Source organism: Cherax quadricarinatus, chromosome 63 (assembly GCF_038502225.1).
Source record: "Cherax quadricarinatus isolate ZL_2023a chromosome 63, ASM3850222v1, whole genome shotgun sequence".
In the NCBI taxonomy this organism is placed as follows: Eukaryota; Metazoa; Arthropoda; class Malacostraca; order Decapoda; family Parastacidae; genus Cherax; species Cherax quadricarinatus.
Window position 1 is genome coordinate 4,445,948 of NC_091354.1, and position 10,188 is coordinate 4,456,135.

General features: G+C 34.6%; 1 protein-coding gene across 1 annotated transcript; it reads left to right on the forward strand.

The window, feature by feature from the left end:
• Nucleotides 1-1,004: 1,004 nt before the first annotated feature.
• LOC128698212 (uncharacterized) lies at nucleotides 1,005-2,980 on the forward strand. Its single transcript, XM_070098615.1, has one exon. It carries the CDS (start codon nucleotides 1,499-1,501, stop codon nucleotides 2,825-2,827), a length of 1,329 nt encoding a protein of 442 aa, XP_069954716.1. The 5' UTR covers nucleotides 1,005-1,498; the 3' UTR covers nucleotides 2,828-2,980.
• Nucleotides 2,981-10,188: the final 7,208 nt, after the last annotated feature.

Consider the following 10,188-nt stretch of genomic DNA (forward strand, 5'->3'; position numbering starts at 1 on the left):
TGTGGGATATATCTGTCCCTTGCCAACTGGAAGGTGTGATTACTGAATACATTCAATCTACATATGAAGAAAGATTTGTGTTGGCAGGAATCCCTGACCCACTAGATGTGGGGTATCCACACTACACATTTTGATTATTTCAAGATTTTATAGACTAGAACATTTCAAAAGTGATTTCTTGCATTAGTTTTAATTTAGTTACATCTTGACATACACTGTATAAAGTTATATATTGTTCTTGTAAGTTACTTCTCTGTTTGCCTTAAATATTCAAGGCTTTTTCATATAAAGGATTGGAAGGAGGCCTTATTTTTGTTGTAGTTAATTGGTGCAGTATTAATATTTCTTCTCAAAAAAAAAGACTAATCAGATATTCTTTGGTATCTATATGTATATACAGTATATATACGTATATATATATATATATTCTTTCTTTCAACACACCGGCCGTATATATATATATATATACATTTGAACTGTATATCATTTATAAAAGAAATAAGCCTACTTTGTTTCACCCTTTAAATACTGTTGTACTTGTAGAAATTTACCTGAATAAACTTACTTTTGAGAACAAAAATAATTTCCAAGAATGACTTTCATTTTATAAAAAGTTAGTACATATAATGAGATTAAATAAAGCTAAAGAATATAATCGCAGTAATTCCTGAGGACTTGCAGCAGTGTCTTGAATTTAGCTGTGATACTTAGCGGAGATAATCCTTAGCCTAGTGTTGACACTAAGGAAGTGATCAAGAGTACCTGCAGATTTAGCCAATAATTTAATATTCCTCTTAGTCATGACTTTGCTTAAGAAATAAAAATAAATATGAACGATGTCTTTCCAAATGTAACTGATTGTATATGTGGCCTCATTGGTAGCTCTGGTGAGTGAATGAATGATGAACTTTAGGTTTTAAGTTATACATAAGCTCAGAGCTTTCAGTATTGTGTTTTTAAATGTAATTAGAACCCATTAGTTTGTGAAACCTACATCTAATATTGTGATGGACTTTTACTGCCATGGATTTCTTAGCATATACATCTAACTTCAAAATTAAATTGGTAATTGTCAAACAAGTATTTGATTTGAATTTTCTGTTATTTATACTTTAGCATATAACAACACTGTAGCATACACATTCATTGGTACATAGGGTAAATTTGTATTGACATACTTTTAAATGTTTGTTTTAAATTAGATGGTTGTATCCATAGTGAGAAAATGTTAATGTAATTAGGAACTAGCAGACTAACACCATGTAAAATATATATATATGTATATATATATGAGTATACTTATATAAGATTGTGCACATATTGTACAGAATTAGAACTGTATGCATTAAATCTTAGTATGTATTGTCTCATATACATGTAAAGCCATAAAATATCATTAAGGTTGTATATCCCCTTTGCTTTTATTTCTTGTGTACATATAATTGGTAAAAAAAATCAAATTTTTCCTTGTGTTTTGGAGTGGTAAAGAGAATTTGAGATGGTATTGGTAGGTCATTATCACATGGGAGGGGTGCTGGGAAGAGGAAAGTTTGGATGGGTGTCACGGGCTACACACAGAGTAGTTGGTTACCAGGTGGCAGTGAAGCACCAGCCATGGGCTGTAGGAGGAATAGGGTGTGGAGGAGAAGCTGGGCAACATACAGATTGTCAGCATGTGGAAGAAACACAGTGGCGTGCAGCCTTAGAGAATGAAGCAGCCCTTCTGGCAAAGGTTTCGCACCCATCAGTTGTTGCTTTGTTAGAAGTGATGCGGGGACCTTCTGGTCTGTATGTGTTCCTTGAAGATCTTGGTGATACTACACTTGCTGATTTAGTAACACAGCACTTTGAAAGAAATTGCACTGGTCTTGCTGAGCCTTTAGCTGCAATAATTTTTACCCAAGTGGCAGCTGGTTTGCATCACTTGCATAACCAGGGCATATTGCACAGAGATGTAAAGCCAGAAAACATCATGGTTGTGCCAGGGAAAACATTGGTGGCTCCAGTTGCAAAATTAATTGACTTAGGCTTAGCAGCAGTATGGGAGCCTTCCTCTCCATTGACTACTGCCCGAACTCGTGCAGGAACTGTCTCTTACATGGCACCTGAGCTTACTTCAGCATCGCATGAATATGGGCCAGAAGTAGATGTATTCAGTTTAGGTGCTTCTTTGTATTTTACACTGATAGGGGAGGTACCTTTCAGCGAATACACAAGAAATGGACGTCGAGGTACCACAGCATTATTTGGGCTTCAGTTACATCATGAAGATGCTTTGGATACTTTGACACCTCAAGCAGCTGTTGTACTTCGTGCCATGCTTCACACAAACCCTAAATGTAGGTGGACTCTTCAAAGAGTGTGTGAATATGATTGGTTTTGCAAGCAAAACTCTATGTCTGTTTCCCTCAATAAACTTCATTATCCTGTAAAAAGGGTTGTCTTTGAAGTTGATAGTTTATCTACTATTCATGAGAGGAATGCATCAGCTATGAATGCTTGTAAACCTGCTGAAATCTCCAACAGTATCAAGAGATCTGAGGATGAAATAGATAGTGGAAGTTTTAAGTATTTGTCCATCTGTGCAAAAAACATTGAGGTAAGCAGCAACTCGGATGAAGCTGACAGCAGTAATGATGTTAATACAAGTGGCAGCAGTAGGTGCTATTGGATAAATATGCAGTGTGTAGGCCATGTATGTTCTCTTCTGCATAAAGATTCAGAGGATGTTTTGCTCCACTTGGGTCAAGAACCGTGGGGTCCTGTAGGTGGTATGTATAATCTGTTGCTTCATACTGTACATACCAGTGACCACACAGTTGCATAGATACATTTAATTGAATGCTACTCATATTTTATTGTACTGTAAAGCTGAAACATAAAAGATTGTGGTGTAAAAAAATTACACATAGGTTGGTAAACTTGAAATAATGTACACTTCAAATTTTTAAGCAATAAAATAATTTCATGTAATATTTTCTTTAGTGATGGTCAGTTTACCTGGATGAACCAGTGAGTTCACGGTTGCATGATAATATACTGTATGTTTTAGTAACTGTGAATACAGTACTGAATGTGTGTGGAGTAATGACTATCATTTTACTGTTTTCAGAGTGTATACCAAGGAACAATTTATTTACATGAAATGTTTTAGTACTATCTTGTATTACTGCTATATTGTGAAGATGCATCAGTAGTTCTGCAGTATCACTTGTATTGAAGTATTAAAACATTTCACCCTGGTATTCATTTTCATATATTTTGATACATGGCACAATTTTTTGTGAATATTATTAGTAAATTTTATGGCTGCTACATTTTAATGGATATGATTATTACACAAGTTTTGATCATGTCATTCCTTTTTTTCACAAGGAATTCTGTAGAGTAGAAATTCATCAAGAAATTAGATGTTCCAATGCCTACTTTAATTCTTGGGCTGTGTGCTTGATCAGTATTTATACAAGTAAGGATTTTCATATAAAGTTTGTAAGAGTTTTTAAAATTAATTTAGTATTAGAGGTTAACCATCTATATAATGGACTGATGGGCAGGGCAGTGGAGAGCTAGTGGCCAGTAATGGCAAATGTGGTGAATAGAGAAGAGATTGTGTTGCTGCAATTGTAACAGTAACAGACAAAGATTATTTCTGAATTGATTGGCCTAGTAGATTTTGCTTCATGTTTAAGAAGTCTGTTATATCAAGGGATTGTAATGTTTTACATAGACTCAGAATGTATGTGGTGTGCCATGTAATCTATAAAGCTCCTTCAGTGAGTGGGATTTTTCACAAATTTTTTACATTTAGTGTGTGTGTGTGTGTGTTTGTTTTACCAGTTGTCAGAGGCACTTGTCGATAGACACTTGGCCTGTTTGTAATGTACATGTGTGTGTGTGGTGGGGTGTGTGGTTTTGTACTTGCCTAATTGTGGTTACAAGAGTAGAGTCGTGTTGTATTTATATGATACTGTATATATATGTATGTTTGTTTGTTTAATAGAGGAAAAATTGTCTAAGTATTAATCAGCAACACACATTTGTCAAATAAGGATAACCATCTATTTTTGTAAACAATCTACAAAATTTTTAATTATGATATCAACTATAAAATTAAATTTAAAATCTTCGGCTTTGTTAGGTTAAGGTATATTAGGTAACATACTATTAAGTAAGGCTAAATTAAGAATATCATGTTATGACATGTGCATATTTACAATTTCTTTTTTTTTTTACAATATTATATCTCTTCAACTTTGGAGATTATCACCCATCTACAGCTTGATCTTGCCTGAACTTCCCAGTCATCAAAGTAATTCTGGCAGTCCTCAGTTTGGTGTAGTCACTAGACCTTGGTTGAACTTTTAAATTATGTGAATTTAAGTATTTTTCACCTGAAGAACAAAAGGCACAATACCATAACTGGAACAATACACAAACAACCCTCACATAGGAGAAATAAACTTAAGACGATGTTTCAGTCCAAGTCGGATTGAAACACCGTCATAAACTTCTTTCTCCTATGTTCGGGTTATTTGTGTATTTTCCATCTGAAAAGAGGTAAAAGGTCTGTGTCTCCTTATATACGAATGGTTGCTATTTTCCATAATAAAACCTTGTTTCTTATAGGATCTAGGGTATTTAAATACATTTTAGTCCTTGTGTGTTCCTTCCTTTAGAAAAGAAATATTTTTGCTGGTTTTACATCAATCTTTCAACATTAATTAAAATTTGAAGTAGTATTAAATTGCTATAAATTGCCCTACATGGTAGTTATCCCTATCTGCATGACAAATATACTCATTCTTGGTATGTATTGTAATACATTGTACGAGTATGTGCCTGCTGAGACAACTCTCATACTGTACCTACATTTTGACTGTACAAAAAATTGAAATTATTTTATTAGGGTTTCAGATTATTAAAAGTTGATAGATCTTTGAAAAAAATGATCTCTTATTTTTAGTGTTATAATAAATCTTTGTGCTATCACTTAAAAAAAAAGAAAAACTTAATGTTGTGGAAAAAGTTGGAATCTACTTAATGTTGTGGAAAAAGTTGGAATCTCTGAGAATCTCTGAATTAGGATAAGTGTTTAGGTTTGAGCCAAATAAACCTTCAGCAAATCTGAATCCTCACTAAGCTTATTAGCCTTTAACCCTTTGACTGTTTCAGGCCCCTCTCTGAAACTGTCATTCTATGTCGCTCAATTTTTGAAAAAAAAAAATTATTTTTTCTTATGAAATGATAGAGAATCTTTTCCCGATGGTAATGACACCAAAAGTTCGAAATTTGGTCGAAAACTCATGGAATTATGCTCCCGCGAAGTTAGCGGTCTCGGCGACATATGCGTATCGGCGATTTCGCCGACTTTGAGCCCTATTTTCAGCCAATTCCATTGTTCCAGTTGACCAAACTCATAGCTATTTCTTTAGAACTCCATTTTATCTATCAGCTGAGTACAAGAAACCTCCCATTTACTAATTTGGACTACCCAATATGGTGGTCAGAAATTGGCAATTTGGCCAATTTCATGCAAACTAAAAAAGATGCCAATTTCAAAATAGGGTCCAGAATAAACAAGGTAGACATTCGTGGCACTAAAATAACATATGCTCTGTTCATTAGTCATATCTCTAGGCCCCTCTTATATTATTATTGCTTTCTATTTTGATTTTTTATTCATACAAAAAAATACAAAATTTACTGTTATGCAGACTACTGGATTATTGTAAAAATGGTATAAATAATATCAGTGCACTAGTGAAAGAATATTAGACTCCCCAGTTGATGTGTATTGGACGTGTGGTGTGCTTTATTTACTCCTGAACATTGGTAAAAATCGAACATTTCTGCTACTTTGAGCTCAGTTTCAAGGTTGTTTTCATTGTCAAAGTAATGAAAATCATCTCTATTTCTGTAATATGTTTTCCATTTTATCACCTAAGACCATGAAAACGCGAATACAATGATAAATACTATACGAAAATACACCTCAAAGTCGGCGTTTTATTCCAAAAAAACGATCAGAGTTTTTTTTTCTCATTACGCAATGTGTGCTGCAGGATTTTTTTTATGTGGTGCACACTGACCACACAGACCCATTCTCTCACATGTGGGCCTACCAGCTTTCTCCCGCTTGATTTGAAGCCGCTAGAATTATTGAGTATATATACGTCAGAAACATTGGCTCGTAAGACGTATTTATACGTCGAAAACAGTCAAAGGGTTAATTAAGCTGCCGATGACATAAATTTATGCCAACTGGGAAAGTGCCATTGACATAAATTTACACCAAAATTCTAGGATTGCTACAATGCTCCTAGTTGGCCTGATAAGGACTACATCAGAGAAAACAGGTCTATGCCTTAGGTGTGCACAGTATAAAAAAAAACCATGTGTGCAAGTCATTGTGGGAGCCAGTAAATGCTATTTGCATTTGATTACATGTGTTTAGTGTTTACATTTGGTTAGTGTGATTGAACAATAAATATAATATGAAAACATAGATATAGGTGTAAAGCATACTATCCATAAAAAAAAAATTAGACACTGGAAAGACTTGTAAAATAATTTAAAGTAGCAGCTACATCTTATGTGGCAAACACTCATGTTGTCATAAAATGACCACAAATGTCACATTCAAATCTTCATATCCCAATAAGTAATAATCATATTTAACTTACTCTTATTACACTTTTAACTTCAGAGATAACTTTTTAATTTTCTTCAAAATTGTTGGCACTGAGGGCATGTATAATTTAGACCTTTGACAGTTTAAGGTTTTATCTCTCTCTAGTGTATCCTAGAAATACAAGATTATTCATATGACAATGAAAACATACTTGTCAGGGATCTTCCGGATAATTTTTTTTTTTTTTTTTTTTTTTTAACAAGTCGACCGTCTCCCACCGAGGCAGGCTGACCCAAAAAGAAAGAAAACCCCCAAAAAGAAAATACTTTCATCATCATTCAACACTTTCACCTCACACTTGTTCCATGGTTAAAATATATCAGGTTCAACTATATACAGCAGTTCCAGTTATACTTTCTACTACTGAAGTTGAAAAGGAAATTTTTAGTGTCTTATTGTAATCATGGTTTATACAGTACTTTGTAATGTGAGTTACAAGACTGTTTAATAAGCCCATATGAAGTGAAGATTCACCTTGTATAATCTGTAAAATGTACACATTTTCAAAACTTTTAAAAAATAACCAGCAAGCTGAAAATTTATAAGGGAATTATATTATAGCTACTGTACTGATTTTTGAGTAAAAATTAACTTCACCTTTTTTTTTTTTTTTACCACACTGGCCATCTCCTATCAAGATAGGGTGACCCCCAAACAAGAAAACATTAATTATTATTTATTGAATAGCTATCTTGCCAGAAGAACACAGACATCACAATTCAAACGACCCATGTGTTAAAACTCGGTGAGTTTTGTAGTTAATGTAGTTGCCAACTACATTAGTACTGTAATAGTGCAGAATAATCTGTACAGATACAATATAGTACTTTTTTGGTGAATGTAATTATTTCCATAGAATACCATACTATGAACGCATACAAAGTAATACTGTGTAAGTCCAGCTAGATTTAACTATGTAAACTGCTATTTAGTATTGTAAATACTGTCCTGTACATTGTTATACTATAGTCTCTCTTCAAGAGAGGTTTATTGATGCTAGTAAAGGGTTCTTGAACCATAGAATTGAACCTGCCCTTCCTTGGACTGATTATTATTATAGTAATCAAAACCAAGTGCTAAACCCACCAGGGTCATACAGCACTGCTTCCTTGGACTGAACCGGGAAGTCTCATATTTCCACACATACTGTGTGCATTTAGTTGAAAATGAGTACTGGATTTTTTAATATGCTAAATTATAAGCATCCTGTCAAGGGAGGTAGGTGCCTTGATGCTGGTGAGGGGCCCTTGATTCACTGATGTGGGCCTATCCTCTCCTTCCTTTGAACCTGATGGTAGTATCTCATTCCCCATGTGCTATATGACCCCTACAAATTAAGTACATTCCCAATTATAAAACTAAACTAAACTATATCTTATGAGCTTTTATCTATATCAGTTGTTAACCAATTTACAGTACTGAAAATCAAAGTTAGAATCATGAAGTACACAAAGGTAGGTGCTCCTCAACTTATGATGGGTTACGTTCCAATGACCCCATCGTTACTTGAAAATGTGTAAAGTCAAATACAAATGTTATATGATAAATAACTATTGTCATTGAATAAATGAATAAACAAATAATTCCTGCAGCGGCTCCTGATAGTGTTAAGGATGTTAAAACATTTCCAAAATTCTTAAGAGCGTTTGGCTGCATTCAGATATTTCAACAGCCTTAGCAAATGTGTTGCATAAATAGTATGCTTTGAATGCAGCTATTGCACCTTAATCCATTGATTCAATGAGTGCAGTTGTGTTCAATGGCAAAAACACAGCCCTTACATCAGGATGCAAGTTGCTGAGATGCTGTGTATATATCATATATACAAATTTACTTCAAACTTGTTTGACATTAATTATGAATGTATATTCAAAGGCAACCTTGATCAATTCACTTTCATTTAATGATCAGAGCCAGTACAACAGAAAATGCTAGCATATGCAGAAGTGCAGTATTTAGCAAATATGCATTGACACTAGCTTAAGTTTTTGAAAAAAATGCACAGCTTTCCCTCAGTTAAATATTTGAGTTAGTAACAGGCACAGATACATCAACTTTTATTTTCAAAGCATCTTGTGGTATTGAAAAAAAAGGCTGCATGTACACATATCGTACCACAAGATTGTAGATACTTTACATATACATACAAGTAGAAGGTGTGGAGTTAATAAAAGTATTAGAGGGCTGAAGAGGGGTTGTTGAGGCGGTTTGGTCATTTAGAGAGAATGGACCAAAGTAGAATGACATGGAGAGCATTTAAATCTGTAGGGGAAGGAATGCGGGGTAGGGGTCGTCCTCGAAAAGGTTGGAAGGAAGGGGTAAGGGAGGTTTTGTGGGCGAGGGACTTGGACTTCCAGCAGGCGTGCGTGAGTGTGTTCGATAGGAGTGAATGGAGACGAATGGTATTTGGGACCTGACGATATGTTGGAGTATGAGCAAGGTAATATTTTGTGAAGGGATTCAGGGAAACTGGTTATTTTTATATAGCCGGACTTGAGTCCTGAAAATGGGAAGTACAATGCCTGCACTCTAAAGAAGGGTTTTGGGATATTAGCAGTTTGGAGGGATATGTTGTGTACATGTATCTTTACACACACACAGTGGAACCTCAAAAATCGAACTGCTCCCAACACAACCAATTATGTAAGTGTATTTTTGTAAGTGCTTTTATAAGTGTATTTTTGAGGGTCTGAAATGGACTAATCTAATTTACATTATTCCTGATGGGAATAAATTCATTCGGTAAAGGCACTCGAACAGCCTTCTGGACCGAAAAAAGTTCGATATTTGAGGTTCCACTGTATATGCTTCTAAGCTGTTGTGTTCTGAGCACCTCTGCAAAAACAGTGATTATGTGTGAGTGAGGTGAAAGAGTTGAATGATGAAAGTATTTTCTTTTTGGGGATTTTCTTTCTTTTTGGGTCACCCTGCCTCGGTGGGAGACGGCTGACTTATTGAGAAAAAAAAAATACAAATAGATATACTGTATATATACATAGGCATACATACATATACAGTACTATATGTATGTATATTTTTTAACACACTGGCTGTCTCCCACTGAGGCAGGGTGACTCAAAAAAGAAACACTTTTGCCATCATTCACATTATCACTGTCTTGCCAGAGGTGTGCAGATACAACTGGTTAGATGTCCTTCCAAACAACAAATATCCCAAACTCCTCCTCCAGAGTGCAGGCACTGTACCTCCCACCTCCAGTATGGGAGTGTCACTGTTATGGCTAAGTATATCTAAATCTTTTTTTTTTCTTTTCCACATGATGGCCATCTCCCACCAAGGCAGGGTGACCCAAAAAAGAAAAACACTTTCACCATCATTCACACATAATCACTGTAATTAAATTTCTGTGTTGCCCTATTTATGTTGGATATTGCAAAAGAATTAAATAAAGTATGGTATTAAATATTTAAGTAACATTTAGAATTACATTACTGTATTTCAAACTTATTTTTAACACAATGTTCATGATTATATTT